This window comes from Trichoplax adhaerens, genomic scaffold (assembly GCF_000150275.1).
Source record: "Trichoplax adhaerens TRIADscaffold_3 genomic scaffold, whole genome shotgun sequence".
NCBI classification, from domain to species: Eukaryota; Metazoa; Placozoa; class Uniplacotomia; order Trichoplacea; family Trichoplacidae; genus Trichoplax; species Trichoplax adhaerens.
The window spans coordinates 1424233-1439763 of NW_002060945.1; the positions used below are offsets into that span (position 1 = coordinate 1424233).

A 15531-nucleotide genomic window follows, 5' to 3' on the forward strand; every position below is an offset into this window, starting at 1 on the left:
CTATTCTCATCCACTGCATCCTACCATTCATTCGTTTACTTTATTCGCTTAGGATATCAATCCAATAGCAGGTGAAAATAAAGTATCAACTCCTGTGATCACCAATACTATGATTAAAATAGTGTAATAGCTTATAATTTCATGGATAGTTGCTGCAATGAGATCAATTGAAGAGGATAAAACGAGCTAGAAAATAACTTGAAAATATTTACCGATAGCTGCAAGACGACACGATGAGAGAATGTTGCCCGAGCAGTTGCATCCAGTCCCACGAACGATATCGTGTCGCATGTAGTATTCACCCGCAATGGCATGTCACCCGTTGAGTGGACAGCTGGACCGCGCAGGCCTTGTAGTCTTCGTGTATGTTGAGTGGGGAATAGGTAAAAAGTTATGTTAGTCTTGACTGGATGGCGACTCATGTTTGAGTAGTACTACTCCGTCGATTACAGTGTACAGTACAGATAAACAATTTACACTGTACACTGTATACTGTACAATTTCTGGGTAAAGATGACTCCATTTTGACTAAAATCACGGTAGGCTTTCGATGGTCCTTCATCACATCAAGAAATAACTCGATTTTGACTAAAATCACTTAGGCTTTCGATAGTCCTTAGCCACAGCAAGAATTAACTCGATTTTGACTAGGATTGAGTAAACAGACTTTCGAGCAGCAGGGTCGTTTGTCGAGTCCCGTTGCCCCCCGATCGCAGGTGTATCGTATACTGTACTATTTGTCTATTTCACTATTTTTACTTTTTCAGAATCAATTAATTATAATTATTGAGAGCCTAGAGCTAGGAGTAAGAGCGAATCATTCATTGATTCATTCAATACAATTTCTGTTCTGCAGTTGGAGTTTTCTTCGTGTCGAATAAATTGGATTTGATCGTAGTCGCCATACTGGCCACAGGACAGCAATGCACTTGTATACAGATATCCTATATAATAATTACTGTTAGCATAGAGTCCGGGTTACAGCATTGCTGCTTAGTAAACGAGGTGATAAATAGACTATGAGGAGATCAAGGCATCCACATTCATGAGTATGCAGATATCCTATACAATAATTACTGTTAGCGTAGAGTAAGGGTTACAGCATTGCTGCTTAGTAAACGAGGTGATAAATAGACTGAGGAGATCAAGGCATCCACATTCATGAGTATACAGATATCCTATACTACAGTATACAATAATTACTATTAGCGTAGAGTAAGGCACACCGTTGCCGCTTAGTAAACGAGGTGATAAATAGAAGACTATGAGGAGATCAAGGCATCCACATTCATTCATGAGTATACAGATATCCTATACAGTAATTACTGTTAGCGTAGAGTAAGGCACACCGTTGCCGCTTAGTAAACGAGGTGATAAATAGAACTATGAGGAGATCAAGGCATCCACATTCTGAGTATACAGATATCCTATACTATAGTATACAATAATTACCATTAGCGTAGAGTAAGGCACATCATTGCCGCTTAGTAAACGAGGTGATAAATAGAAGACTATGAGGAGATCAAGGCATCCTCATTTATGAGTATACAGATATCCTATCCAATAATTACTGTTAAAAGCGTAGAGTAAAAGAGTAAACACCATTGCCGCATAGTAAACGAGGTGAAAAGTAGAAGACTAGTATGAGATCAAGGTATCCACATTCATGAGGTTATTATTATAGGTTGGGACACCTGATTGATCAACCTACTAGAGATTGGTATCCAATATAGCGTGACATTGGACAGTGTCAGCTGCTGTGCAGAGATACCGTAGTCCAGGTAACCTGGTGAAAAATTGCTATTGCATCTGTCATCGATCTGTGCAAGCACTAGCTAACCTCAGCCATATTAATCGATTGATGACGATCAAAATCGATAGGCAAGGGTTAAGCAAGGATAAAATCCATTTATCTGTGTTGTATTGGACCTCAAGTATCAGCTTACTGTAATTCGTAGTCAAATACCTTTGACGAGTAGCCATCCGTATTTGGTGTAGCAATTGGATTCAGCGTAGCTGCTGCATGACCCTATTGATCAGCTTAATTCTAGCCTGGTAAAGAATTGCTATTACATCGATCTGTGCAAGCACTAGCTAACATCAGCTACCACATTAATCAATTGATAACGATCAACATCGATAGGTAAGGGTTAAGCGAGGATAAAATCCCATCTGTCTGTGTTGTATTGGACCTCAAGTATCAGCTTACTATAAATCGCAGTCAAATGCCTTTGACGAGTAGCCATCCGTATTTGGTGTAGCAATTGGATTCAGCGTAGCTGCTGCATGACCTTATTGACTGGCTTAATTCTAGCCTGGTAAAGAATTGTTATTACATCGATCTGAGCAAGCACTAGCTAAGATCAGCCGCCACATTAATCAATTGATAACGATCAACATCGATAGGTAAGGGTTAAGCAAGGATAAAATCCCATCTATCTGTGTTGTACTGGACCTCAGTATCAGCTTAAAATTTTGATCAACTACTTTTTACCAGTAGACATCAGTATTTAGTGTAGCAATTGGAATTGTTGGATTCAGCGTAGCTGCTGCATGACCCTATTGATTAGCCTAATTATACCAGATATAGGAATCGACGAGATTGATTCATAGATAGATGCAATCTACAGTTGTTGTACTATAAATTGATGTACAAAGATAAACTGTTGTTATAGGACAATGATGACTTTGAAGAGCAGATGCCACTTGCTATGGTACAACATCAACACATTAATTCGTCGACAGTTTTCAAGCCAGCTAGAGAAAAATCAAAACTATGCTATCGTCAAGACGTTAAATGATCCTAGTTCTATGACCATATCTCTGCATTATGGTGGAATCCAACAAAGTACAACTAGGAAACGAGACGAAAAACTTCAACGTTGCTTGCAGCGTTTGCAAAATTCTCTGCAAGATAAAATTAGGAAAACAATCAAAGCGGAAAAAAAATCCATTGCAATATCAATCGATCCTCATGTAATCAATAACAATAATCCAGTCAAGCTGCGTTTAATGAATAGTTCCGATCAACAAGTTGATGGAAATTGCCTCAATATTGATGCTTGGATTTCCCATCACAAATTATATGTTGGCCAAATATCTTGCGATATTATTTTGAATCCAGCTGAGGTTTCAGCCCTGTCATTGCCTCGAATTATAATGACGCAGTGTACAATCTATCCTGAGATTCGATTAGAATCTTGTCAAATCCATCAATGTCAATTTACTTGGTATCGTAGTCGTCACCATCATAACCAAGGCAAAAGGCAGTGGATTAAAGTAAGCGACCAATACTCTTACATGCCTACTTCCAATGATATTGATTGTTACCTGAAAGTCAGCTGTAAATTACCTCAGCAAAATACAAGTGAGGTCGAAGTTATCAGCGAAAATCCTGTAATGACTGGCCCATCTTGTCATCTTCTGCAACAACGATTTCACTATACAGAGACAGCGACAACAAATAAGGAAATTAGGACCGTATCATATAATATATTAGGTGAATCTTATGTTGGATCAAAATATGCAAAACGAATATATCGAAATTGTCCAGACTATGCACTCGATATTAATTACAGACAGCAATTACTAATGCGAGAATTAACCAGTTATAATGCAGATCTAATCTGTTTACAGGAGGTTAGCCATGAAACTTTTAATAATCGTCTTAAATACGGACTTCAATTCCAAGGCTTTCAAGGGTTATGGAAAAGTCGAGTTTTTGATAATAATGATGGCTTAGCAATTTTTTATAAAACGTCAAAATTTGACCTCATCTCTCAACATGATCTCGACTTGAATGCCTCTATCCAAAAGGTTAGCAATACATCATTAAATCTTAATTTTTATAAATTTCTAAGATAAAACTTGAATGAAGTAGAAAATATATGATGGTAATTCTAATTTTAACAAAATTATTCTTGAAATACAGCTTGCAAAGAGATTAGCTCGTGCTCTCACCTTTCCTTATTTTCATAGGATTCATATCAAGAAGCACTATTAAATTTAATCCGACCTTATGATCAACTAGTGCATGAAGTACTGAGTCGATCTAACGTTCTGCAAGTTGCTTTATTAAGAAGGAAGGAATGCAATGATCAGTTAATTTGTTTAGCAAATACTCATCTTTATTTTCGACCTTTAGCTGAAATTATCCGTCTCATTCAAATTCAAGCTATAACCAATCATTTATCACTCATATCGAAAAGCATTTCAGGTAGGAAATTGTTAAGCCTATTTATACCCAAAATAGAGGCGATATTACATTTAGTAGGATATACAGTAGTAATGGTGTACATTTAGCTTACCTATAGTAGCAGAGGAAGTACAGAGTAAGGAGTGCTTTACATTGTATTTCTTAAATCTAAACTTGTTGTATTATAATATTTTACAGATTTACCTGTAATATTATGTGGCGATTTCAATAGTGCACCATCTTCTGATACCTACCAGTTTTTAACGAATGGTTACTGCAAAAGTCAATCTACTGCTGACGAAAGTTACTTATTAAAGGATGCAGCAAGTTTTGAATTTAGCCATAACTTAACCTTTGATGCATTATCACAAACATTACACTGCACTCATCACACTACTAATTTTTCTGGGACAATCGATTATATATTTGGAAAACGTGGCTATTTTAATGTTAAAAATGCTATCCCTTTACTGGAGGTTACAAATATCAATGCGAATCATGGACTACCGACGACTGAATTTCCATCGGACCATTTGGCAGTAATTTGTGATATAAGCATGGTACATCATCATCAATAAATATTCGCAAATTTATAAAATGGAGTAGCAATAAATTAGATTTTGCATCATGTTAACAGCGATAATATATCGTATATGTGCGAATATTAATGAGTGATACATTTTGATCACAAAAATTATCCGTTGTGTATTACAAAAAGCCCAATTCAATTAACTATCATAACGCGAATTCAAACCCTGCCTCAATTTTTAATTCTGATATTTGAGCATGTATAAAGTATCGCAACAATAACTATCGAAAATTTGATAAGCAATTTAAGGCAAGAATACTGAAAATTTGGAGTTAAATATCATTCGAACTGTATATTTGCCTAACATATCATATCAACAAATACTCTCCGATTTATATAATTAACAACAAATTAATAAAATTTTTTGCATCATGCTATTAATAACAACAATAATAATGTATCACAGCTAATAACAGGTGATCAAATAAATCATCAATGTATTGATGACTTATCATAACAAAGTTTTCATTCATTGCCGGTTGATATTTGAGTGTGTAGACACAGTACTACACTAGATTATAGGTAAATAGAAATTACTAATCCATTGCCGTTAGATACATACTCTTATTACGTATGTAGCGCAGTTTGAGAAGCTATATTAAATTTCATTTGAGCTAGCACCTATTCCATTAAATCATACGATTTATTCAAAAATCGACAACCAAGTGATCTTTGCGAAAGCGCGAATTAGCCTTTATTTTTATGAATATACGCATAGTCATATCTCTACGTGACAATTACTAATCTTGTAGCCACTAAAACAGCCTAGCTACGTGTTATAAAAGTGTCATACCTATACTAATACGCGCATATTAATTTCTGAAGGATAGCAGGTCGTTCCAATTTTACATAATAGATTTTACAATCGTATACAGTTAGTATTGCATTCTAGCATAGCAAATACAATCCTGTTCAATATCTCGTCAGCCTGCCTAAGACACAGAATTCACAGCAATACATTACCATATTTTTTTAGCAATATAGTACTTATTTATATTATGTCAATAAAATTAATTCTATAAACAAGAGTGCATCTTCATTTTTGATAAGATTATACCTAATTATCAACAAACGGACAACATAATGCAGTTGTCACTGCTAAACAGCCAAACTTTCTAGGAAAAAATTCATACTCAAAGTCTAACACTAAAATCACTGTTTACTAGTAGGCAAAACTCTCTCACGTTAGTAAAGATACTAATTTGATTTTATGTATATCGAAATCCAATTACTAATTAAAGCAATCATTTGTACAAAGCGGACACCTGTATTGGTGTAATTATGTAGTAGTAAAAAATGAAATACTACTATACCTAACCATGGCCTAACATGGATATAAAATATATATAAATTGAGCTTTACGAATTTTACCTTACATATCAAGCGAATTGTTGAAAAATGTTAACAGCAACCTTTATAAGCTTTAATAACATAACAACACGTTAGAATAAGTTAGTCTACAATATTGGTACTTGATATTATATATCGTGTATCATCGTTATATTTGAAAAGTGTTATCATTGCATTACATTCAAGATTTAAAAATAAGGGCAGTATTAAAAACTTTTGGTGGAAAATTACAAACAATAATTATACGACATGATCTCCTTCAGATCTATAACTACATATTTTTTGCATAATATTGCTTGTTAAAAACACATCAATAATACATGCTTAAGTATTATCATATTATGTAGCTCCTTAAGTTTAATAATACTACTGTATCAATAAAATATCCCTCATGATTGTACGATATTTTGTCATCTTGGAAATTGTAGATCTCGTATAAAAGGCAATCCATGTTTCCGCAGGGTCTTTAAGGCAAGCAACCATCTTAATCCGGCATGATACCACCAAAGGCATATTCTAAAGTGGTTGAAGGAAGTATAGTGAGTATATATTTTACACATGTTGAGAAAATGTGTGCATTTAAAAAAACAATATAATGTACACGCGTGTATGTTTACCATCAATTTCGTTCTCCTTTATTAAATTATCTTCCTCACTATCAAGCTGCGAAAAATAAAAATAAATAAGTATAAAAAATATCATCCATATCACAAGAATACAAGTTACTTTATTGTAACTGAGGGTTTACGTTACAACTCTTACTCGTGTATTAGAATTATATACTTTAACTTTATATATATCTATATTTTAAGATCAACATTATCATTGCTAATTTTATTTGTTTCAGTACATACAGCTTCTAATTCCGAGGCAGTATAAAACCTTCCTAATGCCTTTCTTATAGGAATTAAAAATAGGACTAAGATTGGGAACGCAATAGCTGCTGCTGTCAGTTTAACAATCCAGAGTAAGGTTAGAAAGAAAACTTGAACTAATGTATAAGAATAAATTTTACGCGTTGGCACCTAAAATAGGGAAAAATACATAAAATCATTTTTTTACATTTACAAATGTAAAAGGGTTGATATTCAGACTGATCAGGAAACAATAAATCATAAATCAAATAGCGGGCCTTACATTTTTAACATAGATTTCGTTGTGATGCTTGAGCGGCATAAATAGTAATTTGAATCTTTTAAAAAGCTGAATTCCTGTAATAGATGCAATACCCATATACAACAGCACACCAAGTATAACTGCATAGGGAATGACTTCAATAACTTGTGTAAAGTATAGTGAAATACCTACATCAAAAATATCAAACGCTTGTCAATTTTTCTATCTTGAAAATAGTGTAACTTGTATTTATCTCACCCATAAGTACATGAATCAATAGTGCAGTTAATCTTTGCTCCCTGACATAAAGAACTTGGGGTTTTTCGCCCGGCGCGTAGCATTTACTATAAACTGTCAGGCTTTTTAAGTGCGATGCAGATCTAACCGTGGCTGAACACATCCACGGTAACCCAAATAATGAAAAAATTCCAACGCAAAGACCATTTAACATTAAATCCAGATGGAAGCCTGAGCCCTTTCTCATTTTAAGATTCTTCTTGTTCATTAATAGTTCCGTAACTTCAATTTCCATAAATAGCAGTATACTTACAAGAGCAGCTAAAATAGATATAACTCATAATTACGCTCGATATCTACTTATAACTAAAAGATATTAATGTAAATATACCTGGAATAAAAGCGGCAAAGATCCAACCAATTGATATTTTAAAAGGATTAACCAACCAACTATAGCGATAAGGTGATAAGGTTAAAAAGCCAGGCCTAACATCAAGTCTTTTAATGTAAACAACATTTCCAACTCCGTAGACGTTAATAAGCACCATAATAATAATAGTAATCATGATGCCAAGATCACAAACCATGTGTCGCGCCTAAAAATATACCACAGAATTTTATCAAGAATACGTCAACAAAAGGTTGATATAGTTTCAACAAGAGTAAATAGCATTGATATGTTTATAGCAGTAAATACCCAAGTGCCAAGAAATTTACTCCTACGAAAGACTCTCCACGCATAAATGATGCCGAATGTACCGAGAAAGTACATAGTTGATAACAATGCCGTATTAGGGTGTGGTTTACTGCACTTTGTTGTTCCATTATTATCAATATCCAGTAAGGTATAATTTCCCATGCAGGTATAATTAGCATAGCTGCCGGCATAATTCTTCGGTACATAACTTGCGTTACAGTAGTTCGACAGAACAGGATCAGTTGCGTAAATCTAGCAAAGTAGAGAAATGTAATATAATTAGATATAACAATTAAATATAATAAATTATTAATAACTGCCAAAATTATGACTCTAGTAAAAATAACGAAACAAACTATACCTTCAAAAGATTTTTAATCGCTTCATATATAAAAATCAATGATATCAAGCTCGCAAATATTTCTTCTGTAAATCTTGTCAGGTATCGTATTAAAAAACTTCCTTGCAATAGTACGACCAGAGATAAAATTAGAAATACCCATAAGCCTACCCAAACACGCATGGTCAAGAAATCTACGTGGTTTAGTTGGCAAAACTGAAAGGAAGCAGTAAAAAAAGTTAATTTAGAGCTGTCTGAAGAATATAATTAAAATTTTATGTGATGATCACACATGCATACTTAAATGCTATATCTCTCTATCAGAATTAATCTTACATCGAACAGCGCTTCTTCAAAAACAAGGATAGGGCCAGTAGCTCCCATAATAAGTAACGGTTGGCCAGCTAAAACTGCATAAATAATACCACAGATGGAAGTGGCGACTATCGTCTCAGAAACACCAATCACTCCTTGAGTATAATCTCCTAAAATAGCTCCAAATGTAATTGCGGGAGCCATGCAAGCAAAGAATATAAATACAGAAGCTGTAAGGCATTGCAAATTAAATGCATCCGTGTAGTCGCTCAAATAGTGCGCATATCGTCGACGCATGTCACGTAGCAGTCCGCTGCCACACTCTTTTGTATACATTAGAGGGTCTAGGTCTGAACTGCTGCTTCCAAATTCCTTAACATCTGTTACGAAAAATAGTTTCAATTAACAGCCGACAGAATCTATCTAAATTATAAATATCGTCTTTTCTATAGATTAGTCATACGTATATATTGGTACTTAATTAGTCAGAATACTACTGCAAATACCTGGGACATCTTCAGATTTTACTTGTCTACTTTTAACAACTGGTTCTAACAGATCTTTATCCCATTCACCAGGTGGAAGAACAACGCTACCGTCCAGAAAGAAATTAACACCTTGTAACAAGTCGGCTCTACAGTTAGCCTTATAAGCAGCTTCTTTGAATATCTTAAATAGAGATACGGCAACAAAATTAATTAAGTCAATTTACATCTTTAAGGCTTTTTATCGCCATTCTTCGAATATAAATCGATATTGATAATAAAGCTACTCATACGATAATCCAATTTTAATATGCTGCTAAATGATCTCTTTATCCTCGTAGTTTACCTTGTTCGACATCAGTGTCGAAATAGCACGGCCAACTTCTCGATAATCGATATACTCTGTACTTGGGCCCAACAGCATAAAAAAAAATCGAACAGGTATTGGAACTTGCATCATATTATCCAGTAAGTGGCCAGTCGACAATCGAACAAAAGCAACAACAGCACAATCAAGCATATCTAAAGAGCCAACTAAAACAGTCATGCCTTCTGAGCCAGTTGGGATTTTTTTTAAGAGTTCTTTGTCATGATATTCGTGCTTATTTGAAGAAGTAACAGTTGATTTTTTTTCAGTTGGTTTCGAATTGGGTACAGAAAATGTGATCCCATTTTCTGTATCGTTGTCATCATCATAATTCGAGAATTTGACAATTGGAATATCACATTCTCCTTTCTATTGGAGTAAAGTGTACAAATCAAGAATATATTCAAAAATACATTCAATCCTAGACATTACTCATTATTCAATGATAAAACAGTATTATCTAAAACATCTGGAATATTACCTCTCTTACAGTTGTAGAACGAGCAGCTTCAATATCATGACTTGATGAACGTAGCCAGTTGAATCTGTTCCTCTTAGTGTGACCTTTCTTAGGAGTATGTAAGTCATTTTCAGCTACATTTTCTTCATCACCAGCTAAGTGTGCTACAGAACCCATATATTTGAAAAATGAACTGCTATGATGATCGTGATGATGAGAGTGCTTTAATTGCAAAACTTCAATAAGGCTGTTTCGATCAGAAGCTGAAAGCTGATTAGTGGTCGCTAAATCGTTTACGATTGCATTGACGATATCTGGAAAATCTTGCTTTTCAAGATCAAGTAGTACGGTGCCTATATGCAATGAACCCCAATGAAATTACGATAAAGTAATCATTTTAGGCAATAGATCATGAATAATTCCACGTTGGAAACTTGCAAGGTTCCTTCGTACTAACCGTATTCAAAGCATCTTCGGAGTTCCAACAAACTATGAAAAGATAGCGTAGCAACATGCGGTTTACCCCATCTATCAGCACGTTCTTCAAGATCTTCTTCAAATTTAATCCAACGTGCAGTTTCCTTCCATTCTGCTCCTTTTAATTCTTCTAACTCTACAAACACCTAAGTAACCAGCAATGTAATAATCGATTTATTTTCACAAAATAGAAGTGTTATGAACTGATAACGGACAGCCAAAAACAGAGCAAATTCCATTCTAAGGTTATAGATCATTATAAACTCACCTCGTGAGGCGTATGATCATAGACCTGTTTACTTTTCTTATGCAGTTGGCCATCAGAACTATATTGAGTAAATTTACTCGGTGTTTTTTTCCTATTGGTAATAGGATGACGATGAACTGCGGGTACATCTTCTAATCGATGAACTGAAATAAAATAAAGGCCTCAATAAGTAACTTCTACGCCCAAGACTAATATACTGTAGTGTTTGTAAAAGTGAATGTTACTATTGTACAAATTAATCTATGATATAAATTATAGCAATAATGTCAAAGATTTTATAACAACTACACATTCGATTTATGAGTAAACAGAATAATTTAAGGAATAGTTACAATAAATTCTAGTACAGATTACCACATACTAGTCATATCGTCTAAATCTTTTTCAGGTAAAATGATTGCTTCTTCAAGTTCAGTCGGAAGAATAGAAACGTCACTATCCAACTTCGTTTCAGTACCAGATCGAACAAAGTGAGTCTAAGATCATTAGAAGAGCTCAGTTAATTTTATGAAAGTTTACCATATAAATATAATCTTAGTGTATAGTATTTTAAGTCATATATCCGTTTAAATCTCGAATATGTGGGACAAACACTGAGTAAATAATTACCAAAACTGGATCCTTTTCACCACGCCGTTTGCCGTGGTGATGGTGATGATGATGATGATGGTGATGGCGATGACGATGTTTATCGTGTTCTAAATCTTCAGCTATTATATACGCAAGGTATAAGAAATATTACAAGTGACATTAACCTTTTTCAAAGAATTAAATATAGCGCAAATTTACTCTGAAATAGGTGTATAACGTTAGGATAAACTCAATGCTGAGCGCATGGAAGCAATTCTACATGTCTTTACCAGACGTTTTCTTTGTCTTGTCACGATCCTTTTTCTCCTCGCTATCTTCACTTTTCTTCCTTTTCTCGTTCACACCGTCTTCTTTCTTTTTCTTTCTCTCCTTTTGACTATCTTCTCTTTTCTTTTTATGCTCTGTTTTTTCAGGTGTATTTTGCTGATTATCCAAATTGCGTACAATACTTTCATTACTTTTAGTTTTATGATTCTTTTCATGAACGCTCATATTATCTTTGACTTCGTTGGTAGATTTTTTTTCAGTATTATTACTCTGGTTAGGAATATCATTGTTAATAGGTAATACTATTGCATCCGCTGTATTTTCATTATGGGAGTTACTTCTACTTCTGATATTAGAGCTTGCAGCGTCAGCTAATATAGGAGCGCTCTTATTCTCAACACCCACTAATGATTGTGTTCTACGATCCCGTCTAGCAAGGTTACCAGCACTTAAACTCTTGTTTCCTCGACCACATTCAACAATATGTCGAGTTTTGACGGGTTCCTTATGATGTCCTAGATTGGATGGAGAGCGATGAATTTATTGCTATTTATACATAGACAATATCAGCAAGAAATTTTACTGCACTTCACTGTCGAATCTTGTGATCTACATTATTTGATATCATTAATACAATTTCAAAAGTTGTCTTACCTTCCATATCTTCATCATCGACATGAGCTAATTTTGTATATGGTGTATCCAAAGTTTTCTGATCTTCTGCTCGGATAGCATCCATGTCGGTCATCGTAACAACTTTATTAAGTTCTTCATCAATAGAAGGTTGCCGATGGAAGGTAACACTTCGTTCCTAATATCAGACCAAATTTTAAAGGAGTAAGTAAATCTATATCCATATAAATAATACTTGTATAGACAACATACGGTAATAAGGGGTAATCAAGATGGATCAATGCCAAACGCAATGGATTTAACGAAATTAGAAATTTTTTTTCTTGTAAATGATTCAATTTAAATCAGCAATGGCAAATTAAAAAAAATTATAATCACTTCTATATACTGCTCGATCATTTACTATACTAAGAAAATTTTTGAATTGCTACAGTAATATACTCAACTGCAGTATTAAAGTGGCGTCTAATATTCAGCTCAATGTTGACTGGTTGAAATCATTTTTTGTCGATTTATTGGCGTAAAATTGCCTAGCATTACATTTCATTAAAAGAGTAATAAGCCCATAGAATATGAGTATTGCTTAATCAAATCAAGAGAGCAATATGTTCTCCTAAAAAATAGCTGTACAATATTTTAGATAAACTAGTTACAAGTCTGATCGTTATCATACTTTCATTTTTCTTCATTTCTTAGGTCAACTACTTGTATTTACTCAATAACATTATCCAATGATACTGCTCGATTAGCTCATGATTAGTAAGTAAAAATTCATTGATATTGGAGACGAATTGAAGACTTTGCTCCAATTGTTTAAATCATCGAGATTGAGTTAATTCCATTCAGTCTGCATGATGATACAGTATCATATTGAAAGCCATTAAAATGAAAAATTTGCAATCATAACTACTGTCCACTACTGTATCCAATTGCTGTGTTTTCTTATTAAGTAATACTGATTCCCAGCTCTTTTAAAAAAAATGTGTACAATTTTATAACGTCAATAATAACTTTTTAGCAGGTTTACATAGTCTTTGCATCAATATTTTCAATCAAGGAAAGCCAAGGCGGATGATGAAATAATTTTAAGAAAGGAGCAATCTATTCATTGTGTAGTGGATAGATAGACCGACATGAATCGTGACATGCCGGAAGTTAAAATATCCACCAAGGATAGAGTATCCAATCAAAGTCATGATAAATAGCAATATGGAAAAGTAAATAGACGAACATAACATGAAAAAACTATCAAAATAGGTTTAGCCATCCCTATTTCAATCAACAAAGCAAAAACTTAATGATGAACTACTTTGAAGATAGGATTAAGTCATTCATTGCGTAGTGAATAGATTGCCATGAATTAGGACTGGAAGTTCAACAAGATTTATACCATAGTATTCTTCAATTAAATCAACATCAAATGCAATATGAAAATGTCCATAGATGAAAATTGATGGATTACATAATAAATGAAGGATCGATTGACTTTAGGATAGGATAGATCGTTTTGACTGGATTAAAACGATTAAAACGATTAAAGCAATTAGCCAAGTGATACAGTATTTATAAAAATCAACACCAAATGCGATATGGAAAAGTAAATAGATGAAAAGAGTATCTCAAGCTACCCCCAAAAGGTCTCGTTAGGGCACTATTCTCCGTGTTGAAGTAATCCCTTTTATGTGTTACATCATCGCTAAGTGTAAAATAATATCAAGAAAGGATAAAAGAATTTCTACAAGATCAATACCACAAACACTTCTCTATCAAAGGTTACCGATGAATAAAAAATGTTTTACTATCAACAATTCAATCAAAATTAACAACTAATCCATTTTTTTAATACCATTTTAGCAGAGTTGGATCAATATTGAAAGTAAGACCGCAAAAGAGATGGTTGATAGAAGCAATTTGAGCGTTTTTATGAATAAAATACAATCGCAATTTTCAGTTGTGCCCAAGGAATTTAGAATAGACGTTGATCAATCGATCGATGAATAGGTATTGAGTTATGATCGCCGTGATAGTAAAATTAAATTGGATTTGTTGGATATTATTTACTTCTATGCGTACGTGTCTACTGAGTGCATCTCCTCCGTTTACAGTAACAAATATATAGACGGGTATACAAAAAGGAGGAGAGTAAATCATAGCACAACTATGTCAGCAAAAGAACATTATTCTTATTATGCAATCCTACGCATGTAACATATGTGATGCAATGACTCCAATCATAAGCAAATCCTCATTTCTTCTGCCTTTAATAATATAGATTGTTGTCTAATCCACGGACACCTTGCTGGCATAGGGTTACTTTCCAATCATTGAACCTCTCGGCTTGGCGAAAATATGGCTTAGACAAACAATGCACGGCTAAGCATAAGGAGATTATTATCAACCAACATTGCGTACATGCATATGCACTAGTGGGCAAAGAGTAGGAGGAGGAAAATGCCGGCATGTAGTAAACAGGCGGCCATGAGTTATTTAATGGCAATTTAAATGTGCACGTTGAAGGGATAGAAAGGGCTTGCAAAGAAATTTGGACGTTAACTCAAACTCTGATTTGTAGTAGCCTCTTCCTGTGATAGGATAAACATTTTGTTTGAAGTCATGACATTGGAATGGTATTATTTTTAATGGCTCTTTATGTGCAAATTTGAGGGATTGAAGGGGCTACCATAGAAAGAAAAATTGGACTTTAACTGCAATTTCGATTTTCAACAGTCTCTTTTTGTAACAGAATTGGCATTTTATTGAAAGTCATGACTAAGGTTTGACAGCGATAGGTTAGAGAAGAAAGCTGATGTAGGGTAGACAGGCGAACAATTATTTTATATATATGCGTATATACTGTAGGTAACATAACATATATATTTAGTCATTAGTCATGCAATGATGCTTTTAATGGCTCTTTATATGCTCGTTTGAGGGTTGAGATGGCTTAGAAAGAAGTTTTTTAAGTTCACTACAATTTATATTTCCCAAAGCCTCTTTCTGCAAGAAAATATGCATTATGCATTTTAAGCTATACAGTAACTAAGGTTTGACAGGAACAGGGATAGGTTAGAAGATAGCCGGTACGTAGTAGACAGGAGAACATTTAGTCATGGAATGATACTTTTTTTAATGGCACTTCAAGCT

At 34.1% G+C, this 15531-nt stretch overlaps 2 protein-coding genes across 2 annotated transcripts; one reads left to right on the top strand and one right to left on the bottom strand.

The window, feature by feature from the left end:
* Positions 1-3012: 3012 nt before the first annotated feature.
* On the top strand, positions 3013-4773 carry TRIADDRAFT_21945 (uncharacterized protein; the record flags this gene model as incomplete). Its single annotated transcript, XM_002110270.1, has 3 exons — positions 3013-3816; positions 3979-4216; positions 4394-4773. The coding sequence occupies 3 exons, from the start codon at positions 3013-3015 to the stop codon at positions 4771-4773; spliced, it is 1422 nt and encodes a 473-aa protein (XP_002110306.1).
* Positions 4774-6934: 2161 nt separating this feature from the next.
* On the bottom strand, positions 6935-11318 carry TRIADDRAFT_22844 (uncharacterized protein; the record flags this gene model as incomplete). Its single annotated transcript, XM_002110804.1, has 13 exons — positions 6935-7159; positions 7272-7438; positions 7509-7808; positions 7879-8083; positions 8185-8436; positions 8546-8740; positions 8861-9219; positions 9337-9508; positions 9671-9925; positions 10173-10504; positions 10609-10774; positions 10897-11039; positions 11258-11318. Coding segments are annotated over 13 exons (2832 nt in total), but the record flags the coding sequence as incomplete, so codon positions are not given.
* Between the last annotated feature and the right edge of the window lie 4213 nt (positions 11319-15531).